Genomic DNA, 21,917 nt, shown 5'->3' on the forward strand with positions numbered 1-21,917 from the left:
AACATTGTTTCCTAAGATTATTGGTTATTTGTGTTTACTTTTTCTAAAAGCTGCCCATTCTTCTCTGCCCAGTTTCCTATCAGGTTGTCGGTCTTCTTTCTTGTGGATTTATAAGAGCTCTTTACACGAAAGAAACGACGTCTTTGACTATCTGGTGGGTTGTGATTTTTCCCACTTTGCTGCTTGTCTTTGGGTTTCGTTGCTGGTGTTTTTGCTATGTGTAGGTTTTAAATGCTTATGTAGTCAAATTAATCAACGCTTTGCTGTAGAGCATGTGGGTTTTAGGTCAGGCTAAGGAAGACCTTCCCCATCTCAAGTTAAAAACATAATCTAGTTTCCTTTTGCTTCTGCATGGGTGTTCAGAACATGACAACCCTCCTCTTGCTCACCTCACAAACCCTGCGTCTTCTGGAGAGCGTTTATCAAGCAGGACAAGAATTTATTTTAATTGTCTGTCTGCATCAATAATGAATCTTGAGAGCAAGAACTGTGTCCTATTGGTTTCTTAATCCTCCAGCACGGACTCCATATTCTGGTATCTAGAGAGCACACAGTAAGTGTCCATTGAGTTAAATCCTAAAATAAAGCATAATAACTCGGATGCCAAACCAGAGAAAAGGGGTTTATTTTCCAATAGCTCTCCAAAAAAGGACATTAAGAAATAGGTCTGGCTGGCGCAGACTATATTTAACAAGCCGTCCAGGAAAAGTAACTTAGCCCACAAAAGTGTCAAGGAAATGTCAGGATATGGGTCTTTTCAAAAGCGGGGAGAGGATTAAGAGAACAACCTCTAATTTTTGACAGATTGCAAAGATGGCCTCTTTGTCACTTAAACTTTTTATGAGGCTCTTATTACCCATTTGTTTGCCTGTTTCTGCTCCTGCTTATGTGGCTGCGTTCCGCCACTTTCCGGAAAGGATCCGAGGCACAGATGCTGTGTGCTGCTTACCGACGTAGGGCTGGGCTGGACACAAAAATAAATGAGGAGCAGACTCCATGCCCACAGAGTTTAGAATCCAAGAGGAGAGGAGAAATGTAAAAGGTAGTAGAGTGAAGAGTGCCTTCGGAGCGGGCCATCTTTGCACAGCTTAGTGCTAAGCTTTAGTGGAGGAGCAAGGGGTCTGACAGCACGTGATCAAACATCTTGGTTAAACCCAGCCAGCACCATTGTCTCCGGTCCTGTTTCGACTACAAGCCCAATCAGACTAGTTAAATAACTTTCTGGTGGTAATGACGACAAATAACACAACACCTCCTTGGTACTTGTAAAAGTTTGTACAAATAATTTGGAATACATCTATCCTTGTAACTCAATAATTAAATACATTATGCTCTTTTATATGCAGGATTTTTTTTTGGTTTTTTTGGAATACCATCATACATTAAAATTACCCATTCTGCTAGTTCAAAATCCTCAGTATCAACCCCTTGGTTCATGTGCTGGATCTGTGATGACCTGGTCACTCGGCTGTGTGGACTCATGGAAGTTCTCTGATTCTGGCTTGCTTGACCCATTTCCCAAAAGAGAAGAAGGGAGACTCCACGGGGTAATCAGGGTGATAGGCCGGCCCAGACCGTGTGGCTGCTTAGTAGCTAGGTCAGGTATAAGGAGGAGGCTTCTGGAGCACTTCTAATGTGCCTTCCCTACGTGCCTTATCTGATTTCCTTAAGCCTTCCTTCCATAGACTTGATGTTAATAAAGGGCTGGGAAGAACAGATGAAGCAGGAAAAGCACAAAGCTATCATTCATCCCTTTTAATTTTAAACTGAAAAATGGCTGAGTTTGTGAAACAGAACGATAAAATATGGGAAATTCACCAGTTATTTCTTCGCTTTCTGGGTCCCCGAAGTCTTCCGTTAGGAGTTCGAAATCCCGGGGCGCCTGGGTGGCACAGCGGTTAAGCGTCTGCCTTCGGCTCAGGTCGTGATCCCGGAGTTACGGGATCGAGCCCCACATCAGGCTCCTCCGCTGTGAGCCTGCTTCTTCCTCTCCCACTCCCCCTGCTTGTGTTCCCTCTCTCATTGGCTGTTTCTGTCGAATAAATAAATAAAATCTTAAAAAAAAAAAAAAAGGAGTTTGAAATCCTGGTTGTGCATTAGAATCACTGGGAATTGTTACTTAAACAAATACTGATGCTTGAACCCCTAGATGTTCCGGATTAATTGGTCTGGGGGCAGGGCCTCAATGGTTTTAAAAGCTCCCTGGGTGCATCCAAGGTTGACAACCTAGCCTCTAGGTTCAGAGATCCGTTCCTGGCCTAATTCTATTCCTGTCTATCTCCAAAAGGGGTGTACAAAAGTCTGGGGTACAAATTTCCTCCCCCACATTGCAAAGTGCCCATCTTCCCAGTCCTGCTGCATGCACCCCATTCTTGGGAAATCTTACTGGGAAGGCTGAGATGAGGACCCTCCCCTAGCCCCGGCTGACTGGATGAGAGACAGAAACCTGACCAAGGTGAGCCAATTAGCTCTCTTTTCCTAGAACTGAGTTAAAAGAGTCTCTGACCCAGGGCTGCTGGGAGCTCAAAGCCAAGTTTAGGGTGGAACCCAGAAGTGACTGCGGGAATCACGTGTTCTCCAGGGAGAAGGCCTGCCTGCTTTCTGTGGGAAGAATGAAGCAGGTGTACAAAAAGAGAGAAGGGAGCAGAAGGCACAGGAAGAATGAACCTCCATTCCAAACTGCCCTCCAGCCCCTATCTTGTATATACGTGCCCTTAATGTATACTGTTATCCTTGTAAGAAAAGAATAGAAACTTGAAGGCAGAGTTTTTACGTGCAAGGAGTCCCTAGCCAAGATTCTAGGACATTAACATAGTCCTTACAGGACTTCTGATTTCCTAGGAAGGCTCATCCAATCACAAATGGCCAGGCCGGATTTGACAGTGATCTTGGGTTTTTTACTCAAAGGAGAGGATCCCAAACGCGGGTCCTGAAACCCCATAGAGAGGCCATGAAGACAGTAACAGCAGCCATGAGTCACTCCTGTTATTGCAAAGACCTATGGGGTAAACCCTCATGGTAAGGTTTTCTTTGCTTTTGACTGCATACACATCAATGGAATTATGCTTCTTCTCTTGTTGATCGGATGCCCTGCAGCTGTGACAGAGGGCTCCAATTAATAAAACAAATACACAGAATTACAAACACATCTTTCGGAGCACAACTTTCATAAGGGGAAATGAGTAAAGGGATCCTCCTTGAGTCCTAAATAAAATTTAGTATCTCAACCACCACTTTTCAAAAACTGTCCTACGTGATGTTAGTTCCACAAGATGGTTCATTAGGGAACAGGGTTCATGTTCAAACAAGTTTGGAGGATACAGTGTGCTAGCTGTGCCGTTCCTTTCCCATGGAGGGTCACAATAATATTAGCATATAAAGGCTCTAAGAGGGATGATAGCAAAATTAAATGCTTGATTTTGTCTAATCCGTAAGTTCCCTAAATTATTTGACCACAGAACTCCCCAAGCACACCTTTAAAAAAAAAAAAAAATTTGAAGGGATCATGACATTTTTTTCAGGGGAGAACAGGTAATAGTCATAAACTAGTTCTAGGTTTTTTCCATTTTCCAATTTGACATGAGCAGAGGGGAATAAGTGTGATATCATAATACCAAAGTTATGTTAAAACACATCGAGGTTTGCAAAGTGTCAAGGTCAAAGTTTTATTCCATATAATACTGATCAAGGCCAAGCATGGTGGGGGGGAGGGGGTTTCCTCTGTGCCTGGTGCTTTACATACATCATTGTATTTAATCCTTTGCACAATCCTATCTTACAATCCTATTTTACAGATGCAGAAACTGTGTATTCTTTCTCATGTTACTACAGATTTTGCTGACAACTTTTTATTAAATGGGGCTTTCAATGGAGTGATTTAATGCTGATTTATCTTCACTATCCTGCAATTTCCTGAGTGTCAATTGCACACCTGACACTTTACACATTACAGGGTATTAAGGAAACGTACCATCTATTATTTTTTTAAATGCTCTTGAAATGACAATCTTTATCTTTGAGTAGAAAAAGGTTTCTCTGTTACCTACTGAAATCAAACCACAGAATCATTTGACTTTAGAGCTGGAGGCGGGTCCTTGGGGTCAAGATCATGAGAAGGACCAGTCCCAGCCTTCTAGATACTAATCAGATTATAATTTTTTTTTCTAGGCTTCACTCAACCCAACTCAGAAACAGATGACCAAAGAGGAGAGGGCTACTGAGCTCATGCTACATGTGCTAAGGTTAATCGCTGGGCTTTTTAACTGGGAAGGAGAGACTAAGCTGACCCGGGCAGGGGTAGCATGGAATTTATCCAGAAATAAATATCCACATGACTGCAGTGTCGGCTCAAATTATATTTTAATAGCTTTGTGCCCGAGTTTCCTCATCTGTATAAAGGGGATTAAAATATCTGCCCCTCTAGTTGCTGTAACCATCAAAGATGGCGTAGGTCCTGGCTCCCAGGACAGTCAACGGCAGCTGTGGTCATCAATGCCTGTGAGGCTTTGGATGACCTCCAAAGAGCAGGGCTGGGTGGAACATCATGGTCTTCAACCCCATGGAAGTTTTCTCTAACTCCTGACAAACTGGCATCGACCTCAAGTGACCAAAGGGTCTCAACTCTCCCTTAAATATAAAAAAGTCTGATTCTCAATAGTCTCTATAAACTGCAGAGGTGGAGGGAAAAACAAGCCACTGTCTTAAAGTCTAGCTAATTTCTGAAACCCCTGATTAATGGGATATGAAAATAAAAACCACATACATGTTTGATAAGATACGTACATGTTTTAGTAACCAATATATGTATCTATAGTGAAAACATTTTGACTAAGTCTTATGGTTCAAAACCGAAGAAAATGAATGTTCAAAATCTTGACCTTTGGACCTTTGTGCATAGTTTAGAACTTGTGCGTAGGCTCTTTTTCTAAATTTTCCTCTTCATTTTGGTGATCTCTGCAAAAACTCCGGATAACCTCTGACTCAGTCTCCCCAGTACTGTGAATGTTGGTGGCACGCGCTGGCTATCTGGCTTCAAATTTATGTCTCTAGTACCTTTCAAAAAATATTTTCCAATTTCACAAAATAAAACCCTGCTAATGAGCAGATAACAAGTCACACATAACAAGCAGCATATCTACTTTGAAAGAAATCATATTTCAATGCATGTAACAACCTGGCATTCACTTAAAATGATCACTTGTTTTACCAACGGGCATGCCGTTCCTTCAGGAAACATTTCATTGTACACCTGGTATGTGCTATATTTGTTGTTTGCAATTATAGGATATATTAATTTTTTTCATTTATTTTACTTTATTAGAATGCTTTAGGGTATGTGTGCATCTTTAGGCATGTACATTCGCCCCCCCCCCCCAGCGATCCACACCAACCTCACCTCAGTAGTAATGAATCCCACGTCTAAATGGGACTCAGGTAGATGTCGATATCCATATTGATACCTATGATCAATTTCATCTCTACTTTCACATGATGAATCATTTTTCAAAGGTAAAGATTTTATTGTGGAGTGCCTTGTTTCTAGATAGAATTCTATAGCCCTATTCATTTCTCATATTAACAGCTTAATATTTAAAGTTGGAAAGACAGACAAGGAAATCTATAATGAGAAAACTTCAGGACTCCCCCAATAAATAACTCTTATCTTCAATTGGACAAATGTGAGACACTAAGACCTTCAAAAAGCCACCCTCCTCTGCTCAAACCCAACGGTGCTGAGAAATATATGACAAACTTTGGTCTGATATTAACCACAAATTATTTTTTCCTTTAAAAAATTAATTAAAAACACGAGATGGAATAAATATTTCAGGCGACCAGCAGCAAAATGGGAAAATACCATGTGTTTGGAGTTTTAGTGCCCTCTGAGTGCAGAAATTTATTTGCAGCAAGCAGAAAATAGACAGCAAGCATAAAAATACAGCAGAGTCCCCCTAGTAAAATTATTTATCAAGCTAACAAGGGAGGGACCCTTCTAGTAACAACAAGCCAGCGAGGAAAAGACATGGCTTTATATTTTACCTTTGGGTTAGCAAACCAGTAAAAATGCCAACTGACAAGCACTTCACATAAACATTTCTTTCTAAATGAGCTTCCTTGTTAGGAGGAAAGAAAAAAAAAAAAATCTCTTCCTAGCTAAGGAGCGCTATAGCTTACAGACAGAATTCTAGCATGGATACGTGGACTCTTCAGTGCAAAAATAAAATAAGTGAAATAATAAGTTAATGTGAATTATGAATGGAGTTTTAAAAACAAATTAGAAGTTCATTAAAGAAAATGTGCTTACATTCTTACCAGAGTATGCTCATACTTGGACGTTTACAGAAAGTCACAGTTTTGTAAGATGCCTTTCCAGGGCTAGCGTTAAGAGTCTCCGGGAACAAAAATTCATACGTATATATTCATATACACATATATATGTACTGACATTGCCTCTACTGTATAAGCCTCATTGCTATATTTTTCAAATATTTATTTTACGAGCAAAACCCCAAAGCCAGCTTTTACAGTTTAGTTTAACGATACCAAAGTTTGATTATAAATTACAAATCACTTTACTGCAGCTGGCTATAGCAAAAAAAAAAAAAAAAAAGCAAGCAAGCCCTGAGTTGAAACCACACAGTGACCTGATCCCAATTAAATTTTAAAGAAATAGTAAAAATCGCATTCTCAGAACAACGGCATCCTCAGTAGCTCTGCAAATAACTCCTGACGACTTTACAATGAAATCACACACCCGGATCTCATCTTCCCTGAACTGAAAATCTGATCCGTGTTAACCGTGGCAAACATGGGAAGGTACCTTTTTTATTGTGGAAGGAAATGATAGATAGATTCGCAGAGAATGGCGAATCTAAATGACACTGTAAAGTGTTGAGTCCAGACTGACAGAAACACCTTACAGGAACTGCTCTCCCCCCATGCCCGGGGAGGCCCCCATTCCCACCAATGCCATAAAAAATAATAATAATAAATAAATAAAAGTTTTCCAGCAACAGGGACAGAAAGTTTCTCATCACTAATATCGGCCAGCTCAAACAAAATAGGAGGAAAATATTAAAAATAAACCATCCCTTACTTTGTTCTTCGTCTCCGGAACAGGACGACTGTCGCCACGCTGCTGTGAAAACTCCGAGCTCTGGCTGGACAAGGGAACCTCCCGCTCTCGGTCAGGAACCAAGGTGTACCCTGTGCTTTTCCTCTGGGGTCGAGGCCCAAACTCTCCAACTCAAATCCCGCCAGCTCCGTGCGGGAGCCAGGCGTACTACCTGCCCGCCAGTCTGTGGGGACGGTTCTTAGCACCCGTCCTGTGCTATTTCGTGACCTTTTTGCCTTTAGACCGGGGTCTTGTCAGGGTGCTAGTACGGAACCCAAGTTCAGATCAAACAGGTCGCTTCTGAATAACTAGGTCTGCGGACTACCCACGGAGACTGTGTTTAGAGCACAGCACGTTCGCTAACCACCTCTCACCGACCACTAAGCTGGGGAAGACGCTGAAAGCAACACCCCAGCAACGCGCGGTCTGATTCGCCGGCTCCACGAGCTCAGCAGAACAAGGAGCACGTGGAAAGGGCAAGAAGGCGAGGCCAGAGGGCCTGGAATGCAGATTGGGTCTCCAGAAGGCTGCTGGGGAGGAGGGCAGCTGGGAGCCATCAGCCCTGGGCAGCAAAGCAGCTCCGAGGCTGACCAGAAATCCAGTCCTTATCACAAACTCTCCCTGCTGCGCGGTGAGGGCGAGCCCGGGCTCAGACCTCCGCGCGTGCCAGGCAAGCGGGTGCCGGCCCGTGCACTTTGCACTTTTTTCCTAACTGTGCAATGGGGAGAAACAGCTTCTGGGCTTTCCAAGGAGAAAAAGAGAAGAAAAAAATAAAAATAAGAAGTCTGGGAAAGCCCAATAACAAATAAACAAAACAGTCTTTGGGCATCAGAACAGAAGTGTATGTGCTTACTCACTGGAGCAAAGTATGAGAAAGCAGTTCTTAGCTTGTGTCCAAAATGTCAGATGGGTGGAGGGATTTCTGACTTCTCTTGGCCACTGCTGAGAGGAGGGAGGTGCTACACATCCTTTTCGGCAGACTTACGTGGCCTTCTAAAATGCCATGCATGATTCCAAACACTGTGAAACCTATCGTGTGCACCTTAAGATTTCTTGAAAGGATTCTGAAAGCTCCATTATGAAGTAAGAGAGACGGTAGGAAAATAAGAGAAATTTTTAAAAGGTAAACAGGAAATTCTATTCTCCTATTCAAAATTCGCAGCCCAGGAAGAGACCCCCCACCCCCGTCAGCTTTCCCCCCATTTCATGTACAAGAATGAGGAATGATCTTCATTTTAAGATCTGAACCCGCCGGCGGGGAGAGGGGGGACACACCATCGCTGTATAGATTCAAGCCCTGTAATTAACTACCATCAGTGACCAAAGGTCTCCATTTTGATTAACTTTGTTTTCAGGGAGAGGGGGAGTCACCCCTGGTTCAGAATCCCTTTAAAGTAACTGTAAACCCAGGACACAACTCTGCTGGCAGAAGGAGCCAGGGACGAAGAAAAGAAACTCTGTAGAACCCAATATAATGGAAGTGGGACCTCAGGGCAAACCAATTCCATTCTCACCTCCACTGCCCACCTGCTAGCTAACGAACTTACTGGGTTTTCAGTAGAAGGGAATGACCAAAAGAAATCCTCACTGGCTGCATGTGAATAACAGGTCATTAGACAAGGCTTGCTGAGGGAAAAGGTGAAAACAAAACCCAACTAGTGTTCTCTCTTTCTTTCCTGTCATTCTCACCTCCTGCTGGCAGGGTTTGTGTTGTAGGATGTGTGCCCCTGGATTGTTAATTAGGTGTTAATATCTTCCAGGGCCTTACATCTGAGGTCACTGCTCCTGTGTCTGGGTCGTCTCCCGTGATAGTACCTGTGATTCCCACAGCTGGTTTGAGTTTCGTGCCCAACACCTGGAACTGCTCCTCCCCTCCCCCTACTTAGTGTTAATTCCCTCCTGAAATTGTATCAGTGCAAATGGCTTTGTAATATTTCCTGTGGTCGCTGGAAAGAGAGGCATGCTGAATTTTCCCCACTGGCTGACCCTTGCCCCAGCATGTTCCAAATATTGCAAAAAAGACAAAAAAAAAAAGAAAGAAAGAAAGAAAGAAAATCAAATCAAAACCAACCCTTCTGCTTAGCTCATTTATTGCCGATAATTTCATGAGGTGCCGGGAAAACCCCAAAATGCAGACAATGAACAACAACTTTACAGCGATTTTTGGATGGAGGAAATGGAAGATTCAGCAACGGGCAGGTGAAGAGGGTCTCCGCACTGGCGTCTGTGACGGCAGCACTAAATCTGACATTCAGGCAGGGACCGAACGTGTGCTTTCGGCACGGACGCTCTTTCCAGGAGTGTCACTTTGTGTTAAGCAATGAGCACCGTACTTTTACCAAAACTCTGTCTTACTTTTTCCCCTCTAAATGCATCATTTAAGTTGCCCCTTCAACTGTATCCTAGGGCTCACTGAGAATATGACTTCATATGGCATCATCAGGCTAGTTATCCTGCACCTGTTCTGCTATAATTGATTGATTAAATCAGCTCAGTAGTCAGGCAGCGCCCACCGAAAGAAAAACAGTAGGCAGGCCTTGTATGGAAAGGGGGTATGGATGGTGGTTGTGTGGAAGCATGACCTAAATAAACAAACAACAACAAACAATTAGGTAAGCCCACGTAACAAACACTTTAAATGAAATTATCCCCCCCTTTTTTTTTCTCAGTGCCAACAAATACGTTGATGTAATTCTCTTAAGACATACTCATGGAACTTGTGATGGATGGGTCCGCTCCAAATCTGCATACAGGACAGCATTCTGTTCTTGCTGCTGTGGGGGATGGAGGGTGTACTTTAAAAACTGAGTATGTAGGAGCCCCGAGGGGCCTGGAATGAAGACAGAGTCAAGACCAGCCACTGGTCTCACTTGGGCTCTATAAACAGAGGCACCAAGAATCCGGACCTTACAGTCTGTGTTTTCACATGTCCTTTGCATGACAACACCTGATTCACCATTTCTGTTAGAATATTTTGATGGGCTCTGCAACAGAAACACGGTTATGACATATTTAATTTTACGTTTGAGTTAAACAGCCAGGCTAGGGCACCCACATTGACACAGGGCATCAGGAAACCATGCTTGTGTTTTATTTCTCTGGATGATTATGGGCAACATGGGAGGTCAAGTTATACAAAATAAAAACAAGATTTCTGAATATTTCTATTGTTTTTATGTTTTTTGTTTTTATCCCAGTTCATAAAACAATGAAGCCTTCCTTACATTTGTTTGGATTCATATTGGCATGGGTACAGTCAGGATAAAACATGTCCACTCAGCTAATTTTAAGACTAGAGAGAAAAAAAAAAAAAAAACTGATGGGTACTTAGAACCCAGGAAGTACTATTTATAGAAGTTCCATCAGCTTCTCCCACCAGCGACAGGAAAGCTACAAACGGGCTTCTCCCCTATGTATGTATCCCACCTGCCCTGCCCTGAGGCAGCTCTGTAAGGCTTGGTTGCATCCGGATGGGTCTTAGCCAATGTCGGGAACATCTGAAATGGGCAGAGCATAGACATGAGCAGGCTAAGATCCACCACCACCCTGCAGATTAGTGTTTCAGCACACAAGAAGAAAGAACGTGTCTTGAAGGCCAACTGTTACCCTTGGTGCAATGCAGGGGCCGCTGTGTTAACTCAAGCTGAGGGACAGCCCCTCAGGTGGATTCCAAAGCCAGCCTTGGCATTAGGGTCTAGCAACACCATCACTTGTTTCCATGGCAAAGATGTTAACATCACACCACCCAGGGACGCTACCATGGAAAATTTTACACCAGATAGCAGTGCGTGGTTGTCTCCACGGACGTTCAGGTGAGAAGACCTTCCTTAGAAGGCACAACCTTGATAAATCATGCGTTTGGGTAGATTTGTGGATGTTAAGCTGTAACATGCGCTGACGGAAAATGTTAGTCAGGAATAAGGGATGGTACAGAAAAGGAGAATTTAATCTTTTTGCGATACCGCCGAGGAGGATATTTTGTAATATGCCCAAGAACCATAATATAATCTAGACTGTGTTTCTGAGAATACATAAATGAAAGGTAATTAGATGGCTCCCCAAATGGTTTGTGGTTTAATTTTCATACCCTAGCCAGGAAATTGCCAGAAATAAGCCACGAAGCTGTACGTAGTGGAAATTAGCAAGAGAGAAGAAGGCTAGCAGTTCTCCATTTTGGGCTTTCACTACTAAAATCCCTTAGCCAAAGTGACTTTCTGAATATACACTAAGTAACTCTCCCAAGAGTATCAAGTATTGAACTTTTCATATATCCGCTTATAATATCTAATATCATGGAGTAACTCAGAGGAATTGCCCTCCTCCCCCCAGATTCCCCATCTGACCAAATGCCTTTCTCTTCCTTGCTCTCACCTGTCAATCAAGTTCACAGATGAAATTTGATTTCTCTCCCACCAGTAACCTTATATGAAAAATTACCAGGAGGGTCAGGACCAGTGTGAACCTCACCTTAAAAGTTCATTAACTCTTTGCTCAAAATGGATGGTTTCAATGTAACAAAACCTGCCAGTGGGCCTAGATCATCATATTTAATAGATGGTTTTCAAATTCCAATTATAAAGATAGACACAAAAGAAAGGAATAAAAACAAGAAGAATAAAGTATTGGCACTGCACGCACATATGTGGACACTCAAATTAATCCCAAAGGTACACGTCGAGTTAAAATCTATGTACAAGACTATTCGGGAAAATGTTAATTTTGTATAAGGCTAGGAAAGAAATCATAGTTACATATTCACAGTCCAGTTATTCAGCAGTGTGTAAAAGTAAGTAATCAGATACTATTTTTGAATAATGGGAGAAAATGGAGTTCTGGTTTCCAACACTCGGATTCATTGGATCCTTAAAGTCTCTCCCTTGCGACAAACAGCAGTTTGACAGTACGACTTTTGCCCCCTCCTCAGTTTCTCTAGAAATCAAGAACTGTATTTCATGCAGATTTCTCAGCAAGCAATTTTTTAATGAAAAAAAAATCAAACTTTGTTCCATTCGCCAATAAGAGGTAACAAGAATACATAAAACAATGACACTAAATACTTATTGGTGTACGAGTGTTGGACTAGCTTTCTAAACGAAGAGGTTTCATTATTAAATTCACCCTGGGATACTTACAGTTGAATACTCATTTAAATTTCTTAATTTCATTTTTTTTTTTTTTTTAGTAGATGAAAATCAGATATCTGCCCCCCACCCATCTCTTGCGCTCTCCCTCTGCCTACAATTGAAGTGGGAAGTGGCTCCAGAGTCACATTTGGAAGCAGAAGTGAGGGACACACTGTGCTTTAAAATGACACCAAATTTTCCAAATATGAATATGGAGTAAATTATAAGAGGCTGAAAATTTGGAATGTTTATGAGGCCCAGGTAAAGCCAGCCAAGGACCACAGATGCTAGTTGCACGGGCTCACCCAGACTGTCTGATGTTCAAGCAGAGGGACTAGCTCTCTGAGATTCATGCTGGTTAAGGCTAAAGATGGGGGGGTTTCCTCAGCCAGGATTAAGTACCCCGTACACCACACCTATGTAATGAGATGAATACAGAAACGCATGCATGCTGGTCCCACATACGCTGCGTCACCCTTCAGCACCCAGGATCACCATCTATGTTCCATGTGAAACCAAGTACTAAAATTACTAAAGCAGGAGATTTTCACACCTAAGGAATGATCAGCATTCCTTGCTTGCTTGCTATCCCGTCATGGAAAACTCATCGAAACGAGCACATGCAAATCAGAAATCAAGATGTACCTCTTTGACTTCAGGCAACAGGGTTTTTCACATCACTGATGCAGAGGATTCCCTTGGGTACCTGATTTAGTAAATATATTAAAATAAACAAAGGGTAATTAATAACCGTGAAGAAGGTTTCAAGGACAGTATGTTAAAGGCAGCCTAGCTATCTATGAAAAAGGCAGAGTTAGACCCAAAGAAGAGGGACTGAGCTCCACTTGCTTTGGTATCCTGGCCTCAGACCTACCAGAGGAGGGGGTTCACATGGAAGAGAATGACAGGGAACGCAGGGTCACCCCCTCTGACGATTGCTCCCACTCCTGGGAGGCTGAGATGGAGATACTCACAGGCCTGGCAGCCTGGATCGGCTTTGAAGTTGTCCTCAGTTCAGAGAACCGAGTCATTCCGGGGTCACAGTGGGGAGGATCTGAATGGTCTCTGATGGGCGTCTCTCAAGCCTTCACAGAGGGCCCATCCCTCAGAGAACCCAACTGGTCCAGCTGCCCCTGGGTCTCTACTGGGGCCCATTCTCTTCCATCTTCCCCCTCCTCCTTTGTTGCTCTGGTCTGTTCTGCTCATACCGCTGAGCTTAATTGCAAATGTTCTCTTAACAAATGGAAATATTTGGATACCACCCTTTTATTTATTAACTTCCTCTCCATTTAAATTAGTAGCAGGGAATGCTTAGAACCATGATATGAAAATGAGGTTGCTTTAAAAAAAAAAGTCTTTTTGCTTCACAGTGAATAACAAAGCACAGTAATTCAAAGTAGTTAGCTTTCTATGGTTCAAAACACCCTTATTGCTATTAGCTGTACTAATGTAAGTGGCAAAATAATTATCATTTACTGTACGGGGAGTCCAATATTTTCCAGACAGCAGCTTAATAACAAAGCAGACCTGTCATTTCTCCCTATAGTTAGTCACACCATACAAGTTCAGACTGTCAAAATATATTTAAAATCTAATTTTAAAAATTCAACATGGTTACAGCAAATCTGTGTACAATGACTGCGATAAACTAGCAAGTCAATCTAATTTTTTTTCTGAAATGAATATTTACTTATTTCTCTTTAATCCCCCCACTTTTACTTGGATTACCTTATAAGTGCTATGAACAAATCCACTACAAACACATACATGCTGAAATCTGTAGGCAGCTGTAACTGCGTGTAAAATCTTTCTCGACTTAAATTTTCATTGAGCGTAACTTTGCCACTCATTTCGAAAGTCCTCTCTCTGGACGGTATAACTCTGCATTAAAACACTAGGATAAACAAATTTGTACTCTTACACCGGTCAGAGCTGCCCGAAATACATTATGGGCCTGCCTTCACACCTCTTGTTAGAAATGCCTAGAAAACCTTATAGCGCAGACTACTTTTCTTTGTGTAATAGTTTCTATTAATCTTTGCTAAATATATTTTTTTATTTAAAAAAGAAAAAAAGAAAAGAAAGAAACAAAAGAAAGAAACAAACAAACAAGAAATACTTAAATTTTAAACCTGGAAGTGTTATCAGTAATACCAATTGTTCCCCATTTGAAGTTCAGATGGCTAATCTCTAAAAAACAAATAAACATAAACAAAAACCCTTCCCATAGAAGGTTCTTCTTCTTCTTTTTAATCTTTAAGAACATCAGATTCTTTTAGAAATGCAAGTGAATAGTTTAAAAGCTTAAGAGATTGTGGAAAGAATATTTTTGTAATTCCTTTGAGACAGTGCAAACATATGTTAAGCTTCTGCAAGGGGTATTTACAGGAGATCATATACTTGTGAAGCATTTTTCAATTTTAGAAAAATATTACAAAGCAATAATTGAACATAGGCTTTGCAAAATGCCCCTTTGCCTTCCTGACCGTCTCATTGATAGTCTCTGTTATTTTTGGAGAAAAAGAATCAGGCCTCATTAAATGTGATATTTGGCATCTCGCCTGTAATCTCATAAAGTAGATGTCCTTTTTAGATCATTGGTGTCATTTTCCTCAAGATGACCTCTACTCTTTGGCCATTCGGGCAACCCATCCTGTTATCAAGGCATTTACTTTCAAAAGGGCGGGGGAGAGAGATTCTGTTTGCACACCTGAACAGAGTCCAAAAGCCAATGCGGTTTCTCTGTTCTCATCAGCTTCACCCAGACTAGTCTTCAGGGAAGAGTGCTGGGGGCAAGGGGGTCTCACATGGAAAGGGGAGTAGAGGTTTTTGAACTAGACCACCATGGTGTAGTCTCAGCTAGACGTCTGCCAGCACAGAGCCTCTAACAGTTGGAGATATTTACCTAATGATTAAATAGTATTTTTAAAATAGTATAGGAACATGCAGTGATATTCCCAGGAAGATTTTAAAAGGTCTGGATACCCATACAATGCAGGCAAGTAACAAGGATAGTACACCCTGAAAACACGCTACAGAGAGATGGTCAGCCTGTGGCTCTGCAGGGCCCCGAATGGCACCAAGTGGGCGAAGGATTTAGGGGCAGATCATTCTAAGACAGATATTTCAGACTAGGTTTGCTGCTCACGCCTACCAAAATATGGAGTAGACAGGTTAACTGTCATGTTTTTGTTTTTATTTCATAATGCGGACGCTGCAGATTGATCTTTTTATAGCTTCTCCCTCTACAATGGGTTACTTTAAAGGGCTCCATAAATAGGTAGGTAGAGAGCAGATCATAATTAGATGATAGAGAGATAGATAAGATAAATAGATAGATGGTAGACAAAAGAATATGTTGCATTCACTGCTTGCAAATGGAAGGACTCAAATACCATCTATTAACAGATTTAATTGTAGCATGATTACCACAGGTTTCCCCCCATTCTATCAAAAAGAATTTTAGTGTAATCTAACAGTGTGAAAGTGTCTCAGAGGCTGAGATCATTGTTTTAGTGCCAACATTTATCTGCACATTAATAAATCCATCCTGAAGAGAAGGAAAAAGAAAAAAAGAGACCTAGTTCAGAAAGTGCAATGTTACTTGCCTCTGTACTTGAGGCTCTAAAAAACTGAGGGTCCCAGTAAGGAAAAGGCTCTACATGGAACAGCTCCTTTCTGCAACCAGTAGTTTTAAAATCTGTCCTCGTAAGGGGCGCCTGGGTGGCACAGCAGTTAAGCGTCTGCCTTCAGCTCAGGGCGTGATCCTGGCATTATAGGATCGAGCCCCACATCAGGTTCCTCCACTATGAGCCTGCTTCTTCCTCTCCCACTCCCCCTGCTTGTGTTCCCTCTCTCGCTGGCTGTCTCTATCTCTGTCGAATAAATAAATAAAATCTTAAAAAAAAAAAATCTGTCCTCGTAAGAGCAGTTCCTGAGGGCCCGGAATTGGACTTGAACTGTGTTAAATCTGAAAATGCAAGCAAGACCCTCATGCTGGGGCTCTTGCCGAGATCCTAAAAAAGTTTGGCTGGCTTTCCTTTACAATGAGCATCAAACTATACCACGGAAAACCCCAACCATATCGAGATTTCTATGAAGATCGTAAAATGGTATCTGGATTTCCTTCTTTCCTTTCTCTTTTTCCTCCTTTCTCTAACCAGAGCAGGAAAAAAGATCTGAAAAATAGGCCGGAAAATTATTAGAGTAAAAATCAAATGATCCGGAGCAGCCGATGATCTTAAGGCTCCTGGGGTGGCTCGTGGGTGGGGTGGAGGTCCCAAGGTGAGGGGTGGAGCCTTTTAGAGCTGAACCCCGCTCCCTCCCTCTCTGCACCCACCCAGGAGCGCAGCAGAACTGGCAGTTTTGATGTCCCCGGGCGCTCCACTCTGGCCAGGGCAGTCCTCTTGGAAAATTAAACCAAATTCCAATACAAATCCGAGGCCCCTGCTGGGGCGTGGGCGCCCGCTGGGCTGGGCGCAGGGCACTGGGGCGCCCTGGGGACTGGGGACGACGCAGTTGGCGCCGCCCCACGGGCGCCGGGAGGTATCTTGGGCCTCTCAGAGGGGAGCCCCGTGGCGGTAGCCCAGGAGCTTGCTGGCCTCCGGGGCGCAGCCAAGGGCTTGGGGAGAGCAGGGACTGCCCCGTGACCTCACGCAGCCTCCGGGACCCGCCCCCGCGGTTCCTGCCTTCTGTCCTTCCGCACCTGCCCCCGTGCAGCCAGGGACCCCCAGGGTGGGGAGCGCACCTGGTTCCACTCATCTCCAGCAGCCCGCGGGGGGAGCCTTGCCCAGGGCAAATGGGCCCCGCAGAATAAGTGTATACAGGGACAGGGCCAGAACAGAGGGTGTGTGGGGTGGGGGGCAAGGAAACGAGAGATGGGCAACCTCAGCATCCTCCCAGCCTTCATCTCCTTCAGTCCAGACTTCAAGACCCTTGTCACCACCTTCTGCAGCCAGTGCTAAACATTCCAGAGCCGCCCCCCAGCTCCTCTCCTGGCTCTGCTGGCCAGCCCTTCGCTCCAGCCCTGCCCTTGTCTGTACCTAAACTGGGGCAGGAGTGTTTTAAGGAGACCATGGCCTCAGCTTAGGCACTGCCTTCTGGCCCCAGGGCAGTGACCTCTTACTCTCGGATCGGATCGCCCTGGGCGACTAGAAATGGGAGAGAGACGTGGTAAATATTACAGAGAGGGCACTGGAATGGGGCAAGGGTCAGGTTGGAAGAGGCCACAGCCCTGGAGCTCAGAACACGGGTATTGCATTTAGGAATCCTGGGGATCTCGGGGTCTGTCAGCTCACCCCACAAGCAGATCCTTTCTGGCGGGAGACAGGGCCCTGGGACAGACCTAGCTTTGATCCCTGCATTGGGATCCTAAGCCAAGGTTGGCTTCTGTTAGCAGTACTCCCCTAGCCCTGCACACTGGCCCCTTCCTGTTCTCTCCTCCGCTGGCCTAGTTTGGGATCACCTACTGTCCTGGGATCCTCGGGCCTGCTTTCCTTCTGGAGAACGCCCCAAAGAAGGCCAGGAACCCACTTCTACGGGCTTCCAGAAGTGGGTAAGGTCACACAGAACTGGGGCAAATTTGGGTAGCAAAAGCAGATCTGACCTGCTGATAGGAGTTTTCAGCTCAGGATCCCCTTCACAACCATCCTTGGGAGTGCTCTCAGAAGAACGGGTTACAAGCCTCTCTGCCCGGTTCTGTAAGGTTTCATGGCCTCTCCTATTCCCTAACTGAAAGAACCAACCACAAGGAAAAAACGTGTTTTGGAATCTTAGCTGGGAAATGCTCAAGGTTGGTGATCAGAATATTTAGAAGAAACTCAGAATCCGAATCCCCTGGGCTGGGCGGGGGGCCTAGGGGTGTGGGGGGTGAACACAGAACTATTTCCTCTCCTCCCCTTCTCTTCCCAAATGTCCACAAACACCCCTCCCTCATCCTCCCTTCTTGAATTAATGCCCCTTTCTAATCGTAACTAAAGATCCAAGAACTGTGGAGAAGAGAGGAATGTGATTTTGCAATCCAAAGTCCTAATTATAGGGGAAAAAATGTTATTTCACAAAAAGAAAGGGAAAGAGAATGAATTTTGTTGAACAAGGGTAGAGGTGCTCAGTAGATGATTATGATTTGAATAAGGGACTGTGCATTCCAGTCATAGCCTCTCTGTGGAAAATGTGCTTTTTGAGTTTCTTAAAACTCTCGAGACAACTCTGATGCAAATTCATACGAAGATCGGATTTCTGTGTGCTATCGATGTGTCCTTTCTATCTCAGCCTTATATAGCGGGCAAACTTATGGAAGACACACACACACACACACACACACACACACACACACACACAAGGGCTTTTGAATTTAAACAATAAAGACTGTGGCGATGCCTAAAACCTATTGCGGGGCATATAAAGATTGGCATAGCAGGTCTGACGGATCCAGAACGTCACACTGCAAAATCTCAGATGGATATATTTATAAATGCCCCCAAAGTTAAGACATTAACAATTTCCCCGGATTTCTCAGTTTGGGTTTAAGCTCTAAAATTGTTTTCAAAAAGGAAACACATGTGAGAGCGGACAGGAACGGAACGGACAGTCGAACCTCGCTTGCACCTGGTCTGTGTATACGCTGGGCCTGCCTTGAGCCAGGGAGCAAGTGAAATTCAGACTGGCAACGGGGATTATTCCTGGGACTCTTGCCTTCCAAGTCCTCCCCACCCTCCTCTCTTCCTCCCGCATCTCTCACCGCCCACAGAGGGTGCAGAGAACAGGAGCCTGGGGTTTTGCTACGCCGCCTTCGTGCAGAGCAATTTGATTTGCTTTGTTTTTTGTTTTGTCCCTCTCTAAAGGATAAAGATGTTCCCGCATTGTTGCAGGACTGTACTTCTTTATGCCCGGACAATCATGAGACAGCCTGGGGGACTGAAATTCTCTCACCCTGTCCCCTACCCCCGCTGGAGAAAAAGTGCTAGACAGAGCTGGGTTTGTTCAGGAGCCGGGGCGGAGCAAGGCTTGGAGAGAATTTCCCTTTTCTGGGGCTGTTTGATGTCTAGGGTTTGAAGATTTATATCAAAAGTGAGAAAAGCAGTGTTATCAGAAGGTGGGTTAAGGCTCCTGGCTCTGTTTTAAAACAAATGCAAAAACAAACAAACAAGCCCTGATTTGGGGGGCTGGACCCCGGACCACTTTCCATACAGATAACCACTGTAAGCCCTGCCTTGGACTTGGGACATCTTTCAGTTTTAGGATGAGCCAAGATTGAGAACAAACTTCAGGTTCCTCTTATTTTTTCTCAAAACAAGAAGGAAGACCCCCGACTCCCAATTATTCATTCAGCATCCCGAGTAATACTCAGAAGCGGTGGAAATGAGAGACTATCATGGGAGATAAATCTTTCCCTAAAAAACCAAGACATGTCTTCGTAGGAAGGGGCAACATGATTTTTAAAAATCAAGTGAAAGTAAATCGCGGTGGGGAGCCTTGAAAATCAGCCATCTAGAGCAGAGGAATCTGGCCTCTCATTCCTCTCATGCATGTTTACGTGAAAAGTAAGGCCAGGAGCCTGGCGGTGTGTTTTCCTGGCACAGAAGTCAGATGGCTGAAGGTTGTCACTCATGTATTTTCACCTCCCACCTACCTCAGTTAGGCTTTAACTACTAATAGGCAAAAAATAGAGACACCTGTGTGGCAAGCAGACTTTTAAAAATTATCGATTGGCCTAGAAGATCGGAGGAGTACATTTTCTAAAGCCAAGAGTGTGTGAATAAGGAAGTAAGTTGTCCTACACAAAGCAACGGCAACATCAACAAAAGCCTCCCAACGGACGGACTCCACTCTGGCAACCTTGTGTCAGAGCAACTTGTTATTTGGACAGGGACGTGCTGGGGACATGGCTATGGAGGCAGCCGTGGCCCATGTTTGCGAGGGGGGCTGCCGCCTGGCCCTCCGTTCATCGTGTTGAGCGGGAAAGCTGGTGGTTTGGCATGGGGCAGGTCCTCTGTAAGAACAGAAGCGTCTAGAATAGATATTACTAAATACAAACTACTGGGGTAAAGGGATAAGGGAGGAAAGATCAGGGCGTTAGAATCTTGCATTCCGTAATAAATAGAGTTATTTGGAGCAGCCTGTGTTGAAAAGGGGCCCAGATGGCTATGGCACCGAGGCGGATAAACATGGTATCTAGACATCATTTCCTCACCGAGATGAAGGAAGAACCTCTCTGCCTATTTTAATGTTGCTCTACTAACGTGTCAGATACAGTGTGAAATATCGTTACACGTTGTTTTTTTTTAACAAAAGAAAATGTGCAAAAAGTAGGCAAGCACAAGGGAGGTGATTTTGTGAATGGCCTGGGAGCAGAGAAGTGGAGAAAAAAAGCACCTGGAGGGTGTGGTGTCACTGACTTTGTGTTCTGCCACTCGCTGCTTTCATTTACAGCTACGTCTGATAAATGAACACGTCTGACATCACTGCTGAATACAAATACTATCGGGGGCCTACCAGAAAGCCAGGGTGCTGGGGCTCGGCTGAAGCTTCTGCCCGTGGCATCTGCTTGGGGAGGGGGAGGCAAGTATATTTTTCTTCTTAGTGAAATTATCTGCCAGAGAAACAATGAAGTGTGAAAAGTACTACTTAGAGTGTGCATGGGTACATAGGTCTTAAAAACGCTAGCTGCTACCTTCTGGAAAACTTTTCTTCGTATCAATGTCCATGTAGGTCTCCTTTAAATTTCAGCGGTTTTTTAAAACTAATCTTGCAGGTTGAAAACAACGGCATCTATTTCGTCTCGAGCACGGTGAGGCCAGAAGCACCCGCGTGCTTTCCTCAAGGTTGGCATAGAAAGACCCTCAGACCAGAGGCAGAGTCCATAGCATGGAGGTTATACACCGACAACCCTTCCTCTCTAACACAATCATTTTTCTTTAAAAAGGAGACTAAACGGAAGTCAGGGGCAGGGTGTTCTCTAAGGCTGCAAACAATAACAATAATAATAATAAATTTTTAATGTACAGTTCTCACATAAATTTCTTTTTGTGAATACACTGTAAGTACACATGGCCGGGGCTTCCAAAATCTGGCGTATCCCACTGATGGCTTCAACTTGCGAGTGGGCTCAGTTCTGTAATTGGAATGAAAGGAATTTTAACACTATTTAGACAAAGACTCAGATGCAGTGGAAAGGGAAGCTAGATTTCCTTACAGAACTGATTATTATTTTTTTTAATTTAGAGACTTATTTCTACTAGGGGCACTTAGGCAGAATTTAGGATTTCTTTGTTAAAAAAAACCACACGTATTTGTGTTTGTCTCTCATACGACATTTCAAAGTTTTTAGTCACGGTTCTATCTAAAACCGCCTTTCACTCAGGAGTTAACCTTCTCTTAAAGCCAGCCACCCAAACCCCATTTTCGCCAGTGTCTCTCTGCTTTCTAATGTTTGGGGCCAAAATCCACTTATTAGAGTGAACTGCCTTGTCAAGTCCTATCAAAATGCTTAATTGTGGCACGACCGCCTGTCTCCCAAGTCCTGTTCCTCAGGAGGTGACTGCAGTGAGACCATTCCGAGTGGCACTCTTATTTTCAGAACGTGGTGTTTGCCTGAAAGCTTTCATCTGCTGCTGAGCTTTTTGCATAAATGATATCTCCGTTTCTGCCCCTTCAGGGGGAAACTGCATATCTCCTCGTTG

The 21,917-nt window shown here is 43.8% G+C and overlaps 1 protein-coding gene across 4 annotated transcripts in view; it reads right to left on the minus strand.

Moving 5' to 3' along the window:
• The window catches only part of MAF (MAF bZIP transcription factor), a 328,036-nt gene that overhangs the window by 300,476 nt on the left and 5,643 nt on the right, over nucleotides 1-21,917 (minus strand). The window contains exons 2-4 of one of the 4 annotated variants that reach the window (XM_048223617.2): nucleotides 21,250-21,349; nucleotides 12,883-12,943; nucleotides 1,741-9,888 (exon numbers count right to left, since the gene is read on the minus strand). In XM_048223617.2, the coding sequence (XP_048079574.1) occupies nucleotides 12,893-12,943; nucleotides 21,250-21,349 (151 nt within the window). In that variant the 3' untranslated portion in view covers nucleotides 1,741-9,888; nucleotides 12,883-12,892. Of the gene's footprint in view, nucleotides 1-1,740; nucleotides 10,612-12,882; nucleotides 12,944-21,249; nucleotides 21,350-21,917 lie in introns of those variants that run through there. The other 3 variants (XM_048223616.2, XM_048223615.2, XM_048223618.2) reach the window with 3 other exon arrangements.

Source organism: Ursus arctos, unplaced genomic scaffold (genome assembly GCF_023065955.2).
Source record: "Ursus arctos isolate Adak ecotype North America unplaced genomic scaffold, UrsArc2.0 scaffold_19, whole genome shotgun sequence".
NCBI classification, from domain to species: Eukaryota; Metazoa; Chordata; class Mammalia; order Carnivora; family Ursidae; genus Ursus; species Ursus arctos.